General features: G+C 37.9%; 1 protein-coding gene across 1 annotated transcript in view; it reads right to left on the minus strand.

The window, feature by feature from the left end:
• Positions 1-241: 241 nt before the first annotated feature.
• Positions 242-19,868, minus strand: part of Sim1 (SIM bHLH transcription factor 1) — a 65,172-nt gene continuing 45,545 nt past the window's right edge. The window contains exons 10-11 of the mRNA XM_027402945.2: positions 2,801-3,200; positions 242-972 (exon numbers count right to left, since the gene is read on the minus strand). Of these exons, the coding sequence (XP_027258746.1) occupies positions 242-972; positions 2,801-3,200 (1,131 nt within the window). The remainder of the gene's footprint in view (positions 973-2,800; positions 3,201-19,868) is intronic.

Below are 19,868 nucleotides of genomic sequence, written 5' to 3' on the forward strand. Positions count from 1 at the left end.
CCACTATAATATGTGGGCAATTTCTATATTCATTTTAGCTCAATTGTCTGTGTGTAACCCTGAATGCTGGTACTGTTTTGTTTTGTATTTTTTTTTTATTTCACAGGAACTCATGTCAAGTAGCCAGAAACTTTAACTTAGGCTTTCTCACAATCTGTGGCATAGTAAATGCTGCTAACTTGATGTTAAACTATAAATATGCTTCAGAGATCCTTGAAGAACAAAATATCTTAGAAAAACATCAGCTTCCATTGGTTATTATAACAGACGTTCCCTTGTGTCCTTGTGCTGGGTCTGGCTGCATCCTCAGATGGGAGGTGACATCAAAGTGTGAGCCATTGCATCCCAAAGAATAGTTTCTAATAGTTTCACTGTCATATAAATGCTCTAGGGCATATCCAGTTAATGTATAAGCATGCTTATCAAAATACTGCCGGTGAGAGCCAAAGCAGTTTGGAGAGATGGCAGGATGGTCTCCTGCTGTCTGATGAGGAGACATGTCTGAATGTAGATAGTCTTTAGCCAAGATCAAACTGGACTTCGTAATTCGATCAGAACTGGGACTACTGATCCGAGACAGTGCCGTGGGGCTGTGGTCATAATCATTTTCATGAGGGCTGAGCATCTTTCCCTCTCTCTGCTGGATATGGTTGCATGGTGAAGTGCTGGCAAGAGCAGGGGTATGGCAGACTTCCCCTGCTGGTGGGGCCTGTTGATAGTTTGCAAAACAGAAAGAGTGCTTTTTTCCAGCTCCATTAATGGAAGCCAGTTGATCTGAAGGAGCTTTCCTTAGCTGTAATCTGTTCTCTTCCTCTTTAATCATCTGCTGTGTGACTCTTATAAGAGTTTCAATTTTGCTAGGTTCATGTGGGCTATTTTGATACTGCTCAGTGCGGTAACGGTCACCTGATTCACTGGCTGACCCAGGGTCTGGAGAGCTGACCACACTATCTTCATCCCAGTGACCTCGACCTACATCACAAGAAGTAAAAAAGTAGGTAGTGTCCGTATTCATACATACACACACACACACAAGTGCATTTCTGTCCTAGAAAAAAAATCTTACAGATTATAATGAAATATTGGAAAATAAAGCAGACCTATATGAGAGAATATTGACATTTCTACTAGAATTCAGATGTATGTTGGTTTCATATGAAACCAATGGTCTTCAATTGTAGATAACATTTACAAAATGTTTCTTGGAAGATAAACTTCATTCATGAGTTGTGAATGTCAATTAATAAAGCAGTGAAGTACACTCATATTTCCCTTTGTACACATTATTGGATCTATACATGTACAAATAATTTGAGGAAGATGAATACAATTTGTTTTTTGTTATTAGAAAAATGTTTTCAGTTGAATTTTAAAAGCTTAATGATTATATTTTAAATAAGTCACTGAAAATTTTTTAATAATTCTCAGTTTATCTTAAATGAGATTACACTAAAACTCTGTTAGTTTTTTTAAAAAATTGTGAATTGATGAAAATATTTGTATATGGGTGTGTGGATGGATAGATGATATAGCTGTAGAGATTTGTTGTCATAACCAATAGTATAAACACTTTGTTATTAACAGTAGAGTAACCATGTTAGCTTCAGAGGTAACAATGGAAACTTTGATTATTCCTGAAACAGAACTCCTATTACTATTGAAACAGAGTCTTGAATAAATAAATATTAACATTTTTATAACAACATATTCTGAACCAAGGAGGCAGCTCTAACACTGAAGATTAATGAATTCAATATGTATTTCAGAAATTGAATTGTTCTGACTGAAGTAAATATAAAAGGCAACACTAAAAGAAGGCAGGGACATATAAGTGGTGAGAACTGCTTAGTGTTGCAAAAGAGCCCTGTATCACAGACTGTTGCTTCCTTTCCTCTTTTCTTGTTTTATTTCTAACATTTTCTTCCAACCCATATAGCTTAAGCCATATAGGTTTGCTTCTCAACTTTATCTGGCAAATAATTGCTCTCTACCCTGGGTTTCCATTATCAGACTACCAAAATGTTTAATGGTTCTTAACAAGTTGTTTACTCAAATGAAAAGCAGAAAAATAAAGGGAATCAATGGAAAGAAGTTAAAATTGCTCATGGAAGTAGCTGCCAGGGGATTTGACCTAGCACATTTCTCATGCTAAGAGCAGGGAGAGAATTAACAGGGTCTTCATAATGTCACTCAAAGACCTGCCCAGACCTGCACTTAGAATGAGCAGGATATACTCTTCTTAACTCATTTTATTTGAAGAAAGTAATTACCAAAGTAATTTACTCTGTAATTTATGGAATAACTTAGTTTGGAGAAAGTATTACCAATTATCAAAGCTTTAACACTAATGTCCATTTCTCTGGGCTAGTGAAGCTGTATAACTATCCCAAAGTGAAAATCCAGGCGGTTTCTCCACCTTTTTCAAGGTAGTATTGTGGTTGTCATGATGATGGGAGGCAGGTACCAGAACTTGCTTCCCAGAGAAGTAAGTATGAACATGTATGAACTAAGTCCACTAAGCAAAGACTATCCTGTCCAACATATCAATAGTGCCCTCACTGATAGACCACTGCTGTGGGAGAATGACACCACAAAATTTAATAGAGTTACAAATTGCTGATGCTTAATTTCTATTCTTTATGGGTTTTAAAATGAGAATTTTTTTCTCATTTGTCATAAATACACCAACACCACCAAAATAAATACACTTCAGCTGAGTGGACTTAATTCTTAAAATCCCACTGGTGTGAGTTTCTGTAGATCAAAGGTACCGGGGATCTGGTACCAATCAAGCTCTTACCATGGATTCTGTGGACAGAGGTGATATGCGGCGTGCTGTTCTCATAGGTTTCTCTACTCTCCGGGGAGGCCTTGGTAAGTGGCAAGGCTGCTCTAGAGCCCCACCAGGGATCTCTCCCAGTTGGTGGTGCTCCTAAGAAGTACCTGCCTGCCTCGCAGCGGCCTCCTTCACAGGCCTGAGTGTGGAAGTGCCTATCCTCCACCAGCCTGGAATGGTCCAGCGCAAAGCCATAGCAGAGAGAGCTGCGATCTGGGAACTGCCTATAGGCACAGGACACTTCATGCTGAGAACCGGGCCTCTCTGGCTCCAGGAGCTGTGGGGAGGCAGTATCAGTCAGCGGACTTCCACCCCACTGACTGTCATGGTCAGATTCCGATCGTTCAGTGTGGAATCCCGGATACTGAAACCAAAGGGGTAAAGGGACAACGTTAATAATAAACAAATTAGACTTTAAAAAATGTTTTAAAGTACTTCATTTAAAGCAAGTACTGAAGGTCACATAGGCAACCTAACTTTGAACAATTTAATTAGCTAATACCCATACAGAAAATCCTTATGGCTTTGAAAGAGATAAAACAATAGAAACTAGCACTAGGCACTCAATGAAGTGAATTGCCCCAGGTAGTTTTAATAACCCTTCAGTGTCCCCAGCGGAGTCCAAGTGTCAATTTGCTCTTTATGTTTTTTCTTACAAAAACAAGATTAAAACTAAAGCTTAAGGTACCATGTTTCAGAGCCTTTGGCATTTTGTTAAATTCTATTTATTGGTTTATTTATTTATTTTTAGTTATGTATAGGGAGAGGTGTGGGTATATGGATGTGAGTATGAAAGCCCACAGAGACCAGTGGCTTGGAATCCCCTGCAACTGCAATTACAGATCGTTGTAAGCCATCTAACACGGGTATTAGAGATTAAACTTAGTCAGCATGAGCAATATCAGCTCTTGACAATAACCCTCTCTCCACCCCTGGACAATTTGTGCTAAACTATTAACTCTCTGAAAGTTGTGCCAAGGTCATGGTGAGTACATGGCAAAATAGCTACTAAATATTTCCCTAACTCAAATGCAATCTAACTTGTAAGCCTTGCCCCATTTAAACCTTGTTCATAGATATGTGTCTGACATTCAGTTACACACAAGATTATGTGGGAGGAACACAGGCCATCTATCTTTGTTGAAATTATGCTACTCACCTTCTCCAAACTATATCATTGTGTATTAAAACAAAATGTAAACCAGTAGGATGGCTCGATGGGTAAAACCAGTTCAGTCCCCAAATTCCATAGCAGAAAAAGAAAGACAGCCCCCACATGTTGTCCTTCTGGCTCCACATGTGGTACACATGCAATGTGGCCTATGCACACCCACAGTCTAACATGCACATCACGCCTATACACATAGGTGCACACACATGCATTCACTAATAATGAAATTTTTACTTTAAAAAGAAATAAATATAAAATGTTTCACAGACCTCCCAAGGAATGTGCTCAGTTTCAGGATCCCCCTAAGCCACTAAAATTGGTGGTATGTTAGCATTCATGTTACTAGAAAGTACTCTTAATATTACCAAAGGAGAAAGGTAATCATCTACCCAGCCATAAACCCTGGAACATGCAACAGTGACCTGCCTGCGAGATACACTGGTACAATAGTGACACAAAAGTATCACAAACGTTGTAGGAGTACCTGACCATTCTTTGATTGGATTTAAGGCCCATTCCATGGAACCCATGCCTCATACTGCTGAGGTAAAGAACCTGAGACTGCATAGTCCACAAGATCAAGGGAAAACCAAGTACTATGATTTTGCAACCATAGCAAGAAACACAACAAGAAAATAATTGCTGATGACATTCTGCTACACCCACATAGATCAATGTCTCATTCATCCATCATCAGAGAATCTTCTTGCACTAACACAGATACACAGATCTGGGCAATGTGTAGAGATTAAAAGGCTTTGGAGCACTCAACCCAAAATGGAATGTCTTCATTAAACCATTTCCCTCTTCTGTACCAGGTTGGAGAAGCCCACAGGAACAGTTGGCCTGAACAAGGGAGAGCACATCGACCCCAGATGCTGTTGGGGAGGCCAGTACAAGACTGATCTAGACCCTTGAACATGGATGTCAATAAGGAAGCCTCTGCACTCCAGGGAGCCTCTGGTAGTGGATTAGTATTTTTCCCTGGTGTAAGAAGGGACTTTGAGAGCCCATCCCACGTGAAGGGATACACTCTGGCCCTGGACACATGAGGAAGGGCCCAGGCCCAGCACAGGAAGATTTGGTGGACACTGCAGATCTCCTGTTGAGGGCCCTACCCTGCCTGGGGAGTGGTGGGTGGATGGGGTGAGGGGTAGGCTGGAGGTGGGTGAGGAGAGAGAGGGGTGAGGGGAGGGAGAGGGAGAAGGGACTTACATGTGAAACAAGCTTGTTCCCTAACTTGAACAAATAAATAAATAAATACCATTCCCCTCAAGGCTCAGAGATGTATCCCTAACTTGAACAAATAAATAAATAAATACCATTCCCCTCAAGGCTCAGAGATGTATGCAGATGAGGAAGTAGAAAGATTGCAAGAGTTAGAGGTAATGGATATCTCAAAGGAAACAGCATCTTCCAGATATAACAGAACTGGTGCATATATGAACTCACAGAGACTATGGCAGCATATGCAGGGCCTTCATATGTTCAGGCCAGAGAGGGTCCCAGCACTGAGAGGAGAAAGTGGACATGAGCTCCCACCCCTAACCAAGAAGCTATGTGCAACAGGCATACACTTGCAGAGGGAAAATTAATTTCTCTAATGCAGATTGGGTATATTAATCACACTTAAGAGTAGACCCCTCTGACCAGGAGTAGTTGGTCAATACAAAAAATAATCAATGGTATTTCTCTAGACTTTTTGTCTCATATTGCTTTATTTTTATCTTATTGATCTTTTGCTTTGCTTGTATATTTTTCCATTTTGTAAGGTATGTGTGTGTTTCTTATTTTGTTTGTTTTTTGAAAGAAAGAAGGGAGGAAAGGAGGAAGGAAGGAAGGAAGGAAGGAAGGAAGGAAGGAAGGAAGTAGGAAATAAGGAAGGAAATAAGGAAGGAAGGAACAAAGAAAGGGTGTGTGGATTTTGGTAACTGATGAGGTTTGGAGAGGGGAAAGTATGACCAGAATATATTGTATGAAAGGTAGTGATGGCACACACCTTTAATTCCAGCACTTAGGAGGCAGATGTCTATGAGTTACAGACCAGCCTAGTGTATAAAATGAGTTCCAAAACACCCAAGGCTAACAAAGAAAACCAGTCTCAAAAAGCATAGAAAAGCAACCAAAAATTTATTTTCAATTAAAAAATAAATAAAGGAAAATGGGGAAAACTCATAGAAAAAATGGTATTATATTAATTTCTGCCAATTTGGAATTCCCTAGTACCAAACATGATTTAGGTAGGAGAGATTATCTGCTATGGTATTTTATTGAAAATTTGCTATGTGCTAATGTCTACCTGCATTTATCATGTAGTCTCTATTAAACTACTCTGTTTAATATGTGAATAAACTACTCCAGTGTTTCCATTGTTGTTTTCAAAGAATTGCAAGACACTTCATGGTCTATCTGCTCTCAAAACCTGTACTCCAAAGCACAATCTTATATACTTGAAGTCAAACACTGTCAATAAAGGAAGGAGATGGCTAGGGAGATGGCTCAGTATATAAAGTGTTTCCCATACAATAAGGAGGACCTGAGCTAGGATTCCCCAGAACTCATGTTAAGCTAGATATGCAGTAGTGTGTAGCTGTTATCCCAGCACACATAGAAGCAAACAAGACTCTGTCTCAAACAAGGTAGGTTCAATGTGTGACCCAACAGCCAAGACTGCCTTCTTACCACACATGTATACTATAGGATGCATACCTGCACATACACCTGAACACATACCCACACATCATACACAAACAAAAGAGGAAAACAATAGAAAGAGGTGATAGACAACATGAACCAATGTTGAATGTAAGTCCATGGCACACTTTTCTTTCTTAGGGGTACATGATACATGATGGAATGGGGGAATCCAGGGCCCTACTACTTTTGTCACTAGTTGGTTGAACAAATTACCTGTGCTGAGACTTTTAGAGGACAAAGCAAATATTCCACCTTCTACCAGGCCCATCCTGAGCTTGACTCTTACAACCTGAATGCAAGGAGGCAACTCTACCTGGCATGCTTTGGAAGAGAGATGAGGCACCCAGATTCTTTTCAAGCAATCAAAAACTACATTAATAGGTACCACACTGAATACAAAACTAAATGCAAATTCCAAGTTCAAAATTCTTCCCATGACAATTCTTTTTATTTCAATTATTTTCCAAATACACGTAATAGCTATCAGCATTTTCCATTAACAACAACAACAAAAAATCCTTCTTAATCTCCTCACAGGACTGTAGATGGAAGACACCAAAACAGCTTGAGTTCTAATCCCTACATCACTACTCTCACCTGCCACAAGACTTTTCTTCCAGTCATGCCAGCCTCTTTACACAAGACAGCAACTTCTCTCTCAGTAAAGCAAGGTTAACACATCCTGATCTTTCTGAGTAGGGAACTGAATGCTACATTTTTGTCTTCTTCAGCAAAGCTTGCCTCAGAGAGGCTCAGATATCTATGCTGTTCCAAGCTGGAAGTTGTCCAGACATCACTTGTTTTTTTAAAAATATAAACTACACCTATTTTTGAAGTGCTTCAGTCAAGACTTTTGATCCCTTTTGAGTGGAAAAGGCTTTCCCTGAGTGTGTAAGGGAAAGTAATATCACAGCAGAGAATAGTCTATGAATTGCTCATGAAGAAAATACAACAGAAGGCAACCCAGGCAAACATATAATTTGTTATTTTTATGTGTATGATTTTGTTGCTAACCACTTGGCATTGGTGATTTGAAGTATTTCAGGTGTTTATCAAATCTCTGGGGAAAGACAAAACGGAATTGAGCTAATGGCTTCAGTGAGTTCAGGGTAGAACCGTACAAGACAGCTTCTGGGACACCCAAGTTCTGTTCTGCCATTCCCATCTCCTTAGATTTACAAGGTTTGGGCAAATGATTTAATTTCTTCTAACAAGCAAAAGTACCTGATAGGAGTAATATACCAAAGGCTAAATCAGAATTGCCCCCACTTAATGGTAGGGGCATTTGGTAGAGAAGAAAGAATAAATGAATTTCCTCATTCATTCCGACAATAACTTCCAGGTGATCTTGGCCAAATGACTTCATCTTCTATTGCACTTCTGTAAAATGATACATTTCATTATATGATATTTTCTCTAATGTCTCTTTCAGTTGTATTATTTTACATGTACAATAATTAATTTGCTATCCTCTCTAGTGTTGAAACATAGTTTCTACATCTATCCCTATATTTAATTTATTTAAAGAAGATAATTGTAGTAAGTCATGGTGGCAAATGCCTGTAATGCTGTCAGTTGGAAGAATGGAGCAAGAGTGTTGCAAGTTCAAGAACTACACAGTGAGGCACTGTCTCAAAACCAAGCAAACAAAAGAAGAAAAGACAAAAGTCACTAAGACCTTTAACTCAACTGCAAGACATTTTGTTATAATGGTTATGGTAAGAAAGTTATTGGTTGAGTTATGATTTTTCTATAATGCCAATTTTCTTCCAAGAACTCCATTTTATTACACATTACTTTGGTGTGTAAAGTATTTTAAGGTATTGAGAATAATTCAGTTATTTGAATTTAAATTTCTACACATGCTTTTCAAAACCACAAGGTCTTCAAGAAGCACAAAATGAGTCAAATGTGTCTCACACTATCAGCATTGTTACTATGAGACAAAAGAGATTAATATTAAATTGCTTATAAGTAGAAAGCATCACTATAGAGCCTGTGGATATAGAATAAGGGAAGTTAAAAGCCTAGAAGTGGGAGAAATTTAGTACATAGACAAAAATCATCCTAGGGAAGATTTATACAAATGTACAAAATTAAGTGTCAAAATATGAGCACAAGCCAGTGTTTCACAGCACTGACCACCAAAGGGAACCTTAGAAGTGAACAAAGCTCAAAACAAATTTTGAAAGTGTTACTTCCATGAGAAAAGAGTACAAATCAAAAATGGGTTTTGGTCCTCAAGAGATGGTAGCAAAGGAAGGAAAGAGGAAAGGGGGAGACACACACATAAAACCACAAGATATTAATCCTTCCAGACTTTTTCCTTCCCATCATCATCCTTTGAAAGCAATGCATTCACAAGTTAACATGACACGTGTTCTAGAAAGAGGTCACATCTCACAAAGCAACAAGGAATATGGAGATTGTGAGCTTCTTAAAAATCCCTTGTATGGAGAAAACATGAGCATAGAAATACAAACATCTCAGGAATAAAATTCTAGTCAAATTACTATAAAAAGAGAAACTGTAAGGCAACACTCTAAATTAAATTAAATAATATCAATAAACATCTGGAACTGCACATATGAACACATACATACACATATGAGTACAGATGAAATTAGGTATGTGACCTAGAATTAGGAATCTGCTGTTTAAACAGAGATTAAATGCACAGAGCCCATCTCCTGGTAGTTTCAAAGAGGGAGCAGTGACCAACAAAGGGGTCAAGACCACTCTGGGAAAATCTGTAGAAACAGCTGACCTGAGAAAGTGGGAACTCATGGACCCCAGTCTGACAGCTGAGAAACCAGCATAGGACAAAACCAGGCCCCTTGAACAGCCTTCATCCAGTAGCTGATGGAAGCAGAAGCAGGCACCAACAGCTAAGCACTGAGCCATACTCCTGGAATCCAGTTGTAGAGAGGGAAGAGGGATGAGCAAACCATCAAGATTGTGCTGAAGAAACCTAAATAACCCAGCTGACCTGGCCTAGTGAGAGTACAGGGACCCCAGTTGTAAAGCAGGGGAACTAGCATTGGACTGAACCAAATCCTCTGAATGTGGGTGCCAGTTAGGAGGCCTGGGCAGGCTATGGGACCTCTAACAGTGGAGACAGTGTTTATCCCTAGTGCACAAATGGACTTTGGGAGCCCATTCCTTATATAGGGATACTATTGAAGCCCAGATACACGGAAGAGGGTCTAGGCCCTCACCCAAATGGTGTGACAGACTTTTCTGATCCCTCATGGAAGGCCTCACCATCCTTAGGGTGGGTTGGGGGGTTGGTAGGGGATGCCGGAGGATTGATATGTAAAATGATGGTTTCTAAATTTTAAAAAAGGAAATGAAAATAAATAAATAAATAAATAAATAAATAAATAAATAAATAAATAAAATGAAATGAACTATAAATAACTACCACATGGCTAAGAATGTAGTTCAGTGGCACAGTGCTTAATGAGCCTCTATAATTTCTGGATTTCATATCCGATACCATAATACATAAATAAATACTGTGAAAAATGGATAGATTTTAATGAAAACTTTAATAAAGGAAGTGAAAAACAGTAGAAAACCATCCAAAAAACATAAATTAAAGGGAATAAAGGGAGAAATGTTTTTTGTTTGATATATGCATGTTTATTTGAATACCAAAGGAATTAGAATTGTTAGAACAACTTTTAAAAAAGAGATTCTGTGTAGCCAACATCAAGACATGTATGTCACTACTAAGAAATTTCTAGAGATATAGGGGGGTTGTCAACATACAATCCAAGGATGAAGTTGTGAGAGGAGAATTCTGAGTGCTTGTGAGGAAACTCCAAGAAAAAAAAAAAAAAAAGACAAGAGTCACGTGACCTCGGTTACTTCAAAAACACAGACTTTTTCTTAGAGTGTGTTTTCATGCCTCTCCCAGATGCAATGCATAGGAATGAATTTACTTCAGATAATTCAGATTATTAACAATTGGTTATTGTTGTGTGTATGCCTCTATGACTCAGAAATTTCTGTTCTGGCAGAAGATCTGAGCACAGTTCCCAACACTTACATGGCAGCTTACCACTGCGTCTGACTAGACTCCTCAGGTACCATGCAAATATGTGATACAAAGTGCGTGCGTGTGTGTGTGTGTGTGTGTGTGTGTGTGTGTGTGTGTGTGTGTGTGTGTGTGTAAAATAAAATAAATCTTTTTGTAAAATTTTAAAAATAACCCAAATGGTCCACAGACTTAATAGTTTTGGGAAAACATGCAAGTACAAGGACTAGATAAAAAGTTTTGAAGCTTGACAGCAAAAGTTAAATTCATGAAAACAGCAACAACAACATCCTGATTATCTGGGATATATCCAAAATCCAAAATCTTTGTTTTTCAAAAGTTTCTACTCAGAAAAATTTATAAAAATTCAATGAGAGACTAAATATGTATACTATATAATTAACTACCCAAATTCAACATTTTTAAATAGGTACAAAAAATATGAGTTAGCTATTACTAGATAGGATATCCAGGTGGGAAACAATCTTCTGAAACTATATTCAACAACAGTAGTGGCTAGGCAGATGTGAATTAAAACCATGGTGATTTATGATAGCATACACATCAGGCTGGCTAGATTACAATATGACAGGAAACAATGGGAATGTTAAAGGAGATATCCACTCTGAAAAACAGCTTTTAAAGCTTTATAAAATCCTAAATGTATAATGACCATATGCAGTCTGGGCATTCCCCTCCCACGTAAAGTGAAAAACTATATTCATATGAAAGACTGCACACAAGTGTCTATAGTCCATAACAGTGTCTCTACCCTTTTTCCCAGGTTATCTCCTATTGTTGCCTCCCTTTTAAACTTATTTCTAAATGAATAGAACTTACCATATTACCAAATTTCAGGTGAATAGTTCAGTGGTATGACTGTATTTTCACAATGCTGTGTCAGGGGCACCACCATCCATCTCTTAGAAAGCTGACCTCTTTAGCTACTAAGTGATAAATCAGCCTTCCTTTTTTTTCCTCCAGCCCTAGGCAAGTGACCTTCTACTTTTTATCTCAATGAATTTGACAGTTATGGGTATCTCAAGAATGTTTTTTTTCTAACTGGCTTATTTGACTTAGCAAAACCCCCCTCAGGTTTATCCACATTGTAGAGTTATCCCAATTTTCCTACATTTAAAAGCTGTACAGTGGCTGATTGTTAGTTTATATGATATTTTTTACTTACTGATTCATTTGCTGATGAATTGACCAGTTGCCACTTTTTGATAAGATGCTACAATAAATGTGTATACAGAGATCTCTGATTAGGGCCAAAAAAAAACTCCTATAGACCTCATTTAAATTGGGGGACACAAAAAACAGGACTGCTAGATTATATGAAAATTCCACTTCTCGTTTCTGCTAATTTTCCAATGCAGCCACACACATTTTGCATTCCTGCCAACACCACAAACACAAAAGTCCTAACTTCTGTGTACACTCAATGCTTGCTACCTTCTCTGTGTCTCTGTGTGTGTGCATGTGTGCATGTGTGCATATATTCATTGTAGCCATTGTAATGAATGTAGGAAGCAGTATTTCATTGAGTTTTTCATTAGCATGTCTGTAAGATGTGCTTTTGAGCCTTTCCATGAATGCAATGGTCACTGTATCTCTTCTTTGGAGAACTATTATTAAAATCCTTTGCCTATTTATAAGATGGTTTGGTTTTTCTTTTGGAGTTCTTATACCAACTTTGTTTCCCTTTGTAATTTTTGTTCAGAGTGCTAGGCCATCATTTTATGACTGAGCTGTATCTGTAATCTACCTCAAATTTAATAGCCAAAAACTAGAAACAAACTAGTGATCCTTCAAACTATGAATGGCTAAGTAAAATGTAGTGTATCTCTACCATGAAACATTACTCAACAATCAAAGATAATGTTGTATTAATGCATACAACAACACAGATGGATCTCTAAAGACTTATGCTAAGGGCAGAGAGAGCCAACCTTGGAAGGTTATGTAATTTCAACTACATAACATTCCTTAGTTATTATTTTATTTTCTCAGAACTGGAGATTGAATCCAGGGTTGTGTGCATGTGATAAGCTATATCTCCAGCTCTTTTTCTAAGACAAGTTCTCATCATGTTGCCTGCTTTGGTCATGAGTTCATGCAGGTCCTGACCTTATGATTCTCCTGTTTAGCTAGTCCTGTGCTGCTGAGATTACAGATCTGAGATGATAGATACAGCTATATAACATTGTTGGTTAAAATAGATATAGAAATCTATAGGTGCTTGCTAGGATTTAAGGAAAAAACAAGTTACAGAGGAAAAAATGCTGTCATTGTTAAAGGGAAACCTGTAAGGTCTTTATGGAGTAAAATATTCTGTGCCTTGACAATAACAATAAACAAACAACAGTTATGATAATGTATTGCAATTTAGTGGGAGCTTATCATAATAAGTATGTGTGACAATTCTGCTAAAATCACACAATTTTAGGAATTGCATGCTTCCATTTTATAAAAACTTTTATTTGTATCAAAATTAAATTTTAATTAAAATAGCAATAAAATAAATCAGTAAAATATAAATAAATAAACCACAGGGCATTCAATAACCATAATATAAAATAATATGACAGTGTTGAGAAAAATATCTCAATAATGACAATAAGTATAAATCAGCTTAAACTACAAATAAGAAGAAACAAGATTTTTAAACAATTCACAGAACAAAATATTAACCTATCATGATGATAGACAATATTTCAGGTGCTGGGAACATAATACCTCATTTACAAATGTGTGAATCTGAATTCAAATCCCTAGAACCTATATAAAAGCTGGGCCTGGTCCTATGTGCCTGTAACCCCAGGACTATGGGGAAAGAGATAGCAGGGTCACGGAGACTTGTTGGCAATCAGCCTAGCTCCAGTTTCAGTTAGAGACCCTATCACCAGTATAATAAGAAAGAGTAATAGAACAGGACACCATCACACTACTGTGACTTTCTATTGGCCATGGACATATGTACCCACACCTTCATATACATGTGCCACCCACTAAGAGTAGAAAATAGATGGTGTTTCAAAGTCTCAAAGTAGTCGGGCTATGGTGGTGCATGCCTTTAATCCCATCACTCAGGAGGCAGAGGCAGGAGGATGTCTGTGAGTTTGAGACCAGCCTGGTCTACAAGAGCTAGTTCCAGGACAGGCTCCAAATCCACAGAGAAACCCTGTCTCGAACCCCCCCCCAAAAAAAACAAAAGTGTAAAAGTAAATCGGTACAACATAAACAAGGCCAATGTAAACAAAAAGTCAGGAGCCGAGATCTTAATAATGTAGAAATTGACTTAAAAACATAAAATGAAATAAAAATTACTTAAAGCCATTACTCATAAAGAAAGTAAAACTATCCAGTCTCTAATATACCAGTTGTCCCAGCTAGGGGCTCTATTGCTGTGAGGAAACACCGTGACCAGGACTGTTATAAAGGAAAAGCATTTAATTGGAGTAGCTTATATTTTCAGAGGTGTAGTCCATTACCATCAGGGTAATTTAGTCCACTATCAACATTGCCAACATGGTAGCATGCAGGCAGACACGGTGCTGGAGAGGCAGCTGAGAGCCCGACATCTTGATACACGGGCAACAGGAAGTGGTCTGAACCAGGGTAGCTTGAGTATAGGAGACATCAAAGCCCGCTCCAAACGGACACACTTCCTCCAGCAAGGCCACATCTAATTCAACAAGGGTACACCTAATAGTGCTACTCCCTATAAGCCTATGGAAGCCAATTAGATTCAAAGTACCACACTAGTTCTAGCCATAGGAAGCAGAAACCAGAGATGTGAGAAGAAACTGGGAGAACTGTTTCATCCTTGGAAAACAACACACCACTCTCAGTATAAGACAAATATATTTAAAATATGAGGAAAACTAAAACACAAAACTAAACAAGTTAAAGTTCACAGATGTGTGTCAAACATAATGCTATATATAGCAGCACCAGTATTTGTAAAATATTAGAAATTGGCTAAATGTTCAAATGCAAAATATTAGCTAAATAAACAACATGTATGCCTAATGAAGAGAAAGACAGCTATTTTTTTAACAAAGGAAAAACATGGGAGAAAGAATTAAAAATCTAATATATAGATAGATAGAGATAGATAGATATGTTATATAATACTACCTTTCATGTAAAAATATGAGAAGTAAAATATGTATATCTTCTAATTTTCACATTAAAAACACAAGATGTGTAAACCAAAGAACAAGCAAACTGGTTCCTACCAGGAAGAAGGGGAGGTGGTGACAAGAAGGGAAACAAGAAGCTGTCTCACAGCCCTATCTTCTTAAATGGCCTAGAAACAATGATATGTCCGGGAATAATCACACTAAGTAAGTGTATCTTTGTTTCTAAATACCATTCTCCTCTAAAAGGAACAGAAGTCCTTGGAGAAACTGTTCTTTCTAGGAGTAGGGCAGGTAGGAGGGGAATCTGAAATGTTGAAGAGCTATAAAGTAAGAAAGTACTCAAAAAGTAAAATGATGAAGATGTGTCAAAAACACATAGGAGCCAGCTTTAAGGAATTCCATCTGGCACAACAGAGGAAACTTAAAGGCAGTGTCAGAAGATTTCAGTACAACAAACACAGAAACATCAATGAGCTCATGCCAATCCACCATGTGTAGAAGAAGAATTTGGGTCAGAAAAAAAAAAAAAAAAAAAAAAAAACAAGAACCAAAACCCTGCAACAAAGCTAACAAAGATGTATTTAAACATAATTGGCCACAGAGGAATCAAGGGAAGAGTTTATGAGGAGTAAACTAGTTTTCAGGTCATCAAGAGTCTATCTGAAAAATTGCTTTTCATTTGAAAAAGATGAGAAGTAATTACTTGGTAAATAAAGCAAATTATACCTTGACCAGGTGATAAATGCTGACATCTCCAAAAGACTGAGATAGATGTCAGGGCCTTTAGATGAACATATTCTGATCATGGTGCTTAGGAAAGTACTCCAGAGGTAACAGGTAATTAATTGAGTGGCCCGTGAAGATGCAGCACAAATTCAAAAAGTACATAAAACAACGAGGTTTTATTCCCAAACCGATGGTGTCATGGAAGAAAGGTAACCAATACAAAGAGGTATTCAAATTAAAGAAGACTGTAATATGCAACATCTATGTGCAGTGTAAAGTCCTGGATGGGAATGTATCCTTCAGGGAAGCTGAAGATGCTTTGACAAACAGCACTGTCTTGGCCTTATGTCTGTAATGTGAGGCCAAATTAACCTGAGTTTCCTCAGACTGATAACTGTCCTGAGATTGATTATCTAGGAAAACATCCATGTGCTGATAAAATACACAAATACTAAAGTTTAGGTAAGGTACCATCATCTATGTATCTACTCTAAAATGTTCCAGAAAAAAATAGTCCGAGAAGGGAGTAAATGAGAGAGAAATCATGATAGAGCAAACTTGGAGATACAAGCATTGAGGATGCAAACTCAGTGTGAGTGTACATACTGCAATAGCACTGTAGGTTCTCTTTAAATATTAATAGTTTCAAATAGTTTAATAGTTTCAAAATAAATATTTGGGAATCAAAAAATATTTTAAATTTATGTGTATTATATAAGAATAGCAAGGGTAGAGACTCCTCCATGGAGTCACTAGCAGATTGTGGATGGTCCCCCTAACCATTCTTGGTCTCTATACTGTTGTCAAGTAAAGCATGATTTATGAGCTTCTGGGCATCTATCTGCTCTTTTTTGAAAAGTAGTATGTAATGATATATTATTTATGATTTAATAAAGCCACTGGAATCAAAATGCAAAGCTACGCACGGCCATAGAGCCAGGCAGTGGTGGCACACACCTTTAATCCCAGGACTCAGGAGACAGAGGCAAACAGATTTCTGTGAGTTCAAAGCCACACTGAACTACACGAAATTGATCCAATCACAAAGAGAAGCAGCTCACACAAATGTGACCTCAGCACTTGCCATTACATGCCTTTAATCCAAGGACTATGGAGGTGGAGACAGGAGTGATATGACTGAGTGGGGAGAGAGGAGTATAAGGCAGGAGGAGACAAGAACTTTGAAGATTGCAGTCTGAGGATTAACGGAGAGCAGTCTGCATTGCACTCTGAGGATGTGTGGAGACAGGATCACCTAGTTCAGTCTGAGGTAGAGGTAAGAGCTAGTGGCTGGCTACTTTGCTTCTCTGATCTTCAGCTTGAACCCCAATTTCTGTCTCTAGGTTTATATTAGTCATGTTACAGTAGTAACAAGTCCTCCTATAACAAAAATCTGAGAAACTAAATGATTGAATTTCCTATTTTAATTAGTTTGCATTCATCAAAGAAAATTCACTGAGAATTAAATTTGGGCCAATTTTACTGGAATTTCTATTTTCATTTCTTAGAAAACATGTTGTCATATTAGGTACAGTAAATCTTAATTAACTCGACTTTATTTTAATTTTCAAAACAAACACTCATGTTTTCACATTTAAAAACAAATCAGATGAAAAACACCCATGTTCTCTTAAAACAGGAAACCATATGCCACCACCAGCTCCCCTTTGGGATTTGGCTCATGAAAAGATCATTCCTTCTAGAAGAAACTGTATCTTACAAGGTTAAAGGTCTAAGCCTTCAGTTGTCTTGTGTGCATCAATGTAAACTATTTACAATGCAGCTTTCCAGCTGATATGAAAAATAGAGTAACCTTCCCCTTTTCAAGGTGTTCATGTTAGCTTGTATAAAATGATGCACAGGCAATAATTTTAAGATGGAATAAAATAACAAGCACTCAAATAGGGAGAAAAGGGAGTTGAAAGAATGAAAATGTTAGTTTCCCCCTCAGTACTTGAAGTTGCTACAATAGGTAGATGAACTTTGTCAGATATATATGTGCATTCTGATTTACATGTGTTAACTGATGTATGTTACAAAAATTACCCTTAGAAAACAGTTGGCATCTGTTCAGCACTTCATGAAGATTCCACAGACACAGATTAGATGTTGACATCTTAGAGGTATTGTTGACCTAGTTACAGTCATAGAAAATATGGCTTGAAAAATAAATGTGTACCCAAAGCAACATGATTATGAAACTTAAGAGACAAGAAACAGCCGGGTGGTGGCGCACGCCTTTGATCCCAGCACTCAGGAGGCAGAATCAGGAGGATCTCTGTGAGTTCGAGACCAGCCTGGTCTACAAGAGCTAGTTCCAGGAAAGCCTCCACAGTCATAGAGAAACCCTGTCTCGAACTCCCCCCAAAAAAGGAGGGAAGGGGACAATTCTCCAACCATCTATCTTTCCACTACACCCTAGTAAGCCACCCTCACACAATCAATCACTGAAGCAGTCTTCTCATACAGTTACACCGATAGATGATCCCTTTTTTTCTAACAATACTAGAATGCAGACTCCTTCAATACTATATTCCAGACAGGTGTCCTGCATTTGTCTAGATGTGGCAGCAACAATCCAGCTCAGAAGAAAAATGCCAGATATTCTAACAATAAAAGTTATAGTTATCTTGGGGAAGGGCCTAGTCCTGGCCCAGGATGATGTGGTAGACTTTGGGGAGCCCCTTTTGAGGGCCTTACCCTGCCTGGGGAGTGGAGGGGGGATGGCTAGGGGCAGGTGGGATTTCGGGGGGGAGGAGAGGGAGAAGGGATTGACATGTAAAGCAAGCTTGTTCCTAATTTGAACTAATAAAATAAAATTTAAAATAAAATAAAAGATCATGATGGAGCAATCTACAGAGACAGGTGAACAAAGCTCCTGAAAACTCATGAACCCCCCAAAAAATAAGTTATAGTTATTTATTTTTATTCTGGCAGCTCATTGTGGTTTTATCATTTTTAGCTGTAAAATGTATTAAGAGACCCTCTGATGGTGAAGTCCTGTTTTCCATGAAAAACTTTCACTCTATCAAGCATGAATTGCTTTCCTCTTGATTTGTGTCTGAACCATTAGAAAAAACATCACAGATGCGGACTGTATTATACTGCAAACATATGCATGCTTTTAAATCACTTTTATCTTAGTTTTACTAATGTAACCCTGAAACATAAAATATGTTCTTTTTTTCCACTCACTGTATGGGAAGAACAGATGGTAAAAGAGTTAGATTAAAGTGGTACAGCATGTCCTAATGGATAGAATAAGGCCCACTGCTTGGGATGCTTCCCTCAGCCAGGAGCCCTGTTTGCTGTAAGGAATGGCTGTAGCTTATACACATTGGAAATGGCCAGCGGTTTTCCCAGGGGTGGGCAAGAAAATTAATGGAAGAATAAAACAATTTTTAAAATGAAAATAATACAAGGTACTGATTTGAGAATGACTGAACTCATGTGCCTATGATCACATAACTGAACAACAGAAAAATAATAGCATTCTTTTCTAACTTCAATGTGCTTGGAACTCTGAAAACTTAACTGCAACTGTGAGAAGAAAACTAAGTGCATATCACTTTCTACATTCCTGATCTCCTTCTAGAGAAACCTTGCTGTCACTGCATTAACTACAAAATAGTGTAGTAAGAATTAACAGCAAGAAGAATTCTGCATGGAATAAACACCAAAAAAAGACTAAGTGTTGTTGTTATATGAATGTCACCAATATTTACCATTGGAAAAGAACCCTCTGAAAAATTATTTAACTTATTATATGGTTCTAAAAAGTTTTTAAAATATTTTTTGAAAAATAATAGGAACCATTCTCCCTCTTCCTCCTCCTCCTCCTCCTCCTCCTCCTTCTTTTCCTCCTCCTCCTCCTCCTCCTCCTCCTTCTCCTCCTCCTTCTCCTCCTCCTCCTCCATACTCCCTCTTTCCCTCCCTCCTTCTCTGGGGTATGATCCTAGATATGGAATCTACATCCTTGCTCATACTAGGCAAGCTTTCTACCACTGAGATGTGTATCACCATTCCAGGGAAAATATTTTAAAGAAGAGGGATATTAGTCTTGAATTTGAAAGTAAATAAATCCACTCATGCTACAAGTGATTGGGAAGCAAATTCTAAATCAAAATTCAAGTATTTGAAACTAAAGGTTTGGGTTATTTCTTCCTTCATTTTAGAGAATGGTATAACTATCAACTCCCCAAAAATTAATATTTAGGAATGGGCTAACAAAACTTTCATTTATTATTT

The sequence above is a fragment of the Cricetulus griseus genome, chromosome 2 (assembly GCF_003668045.3).
Source record: "Cricetulus griseus strain 17A/GY chromosome 2, alternate assembly CriGri-PICRH-1.0, whole genome shotgun sequence".
In the NCBI taxonomy this organism is placed as follows: Eukaryota; Metazoa; Chordata; class Mammalia; order Rodentia; family Cricetidae; genus Cricetulus; species Cricetulus griseus.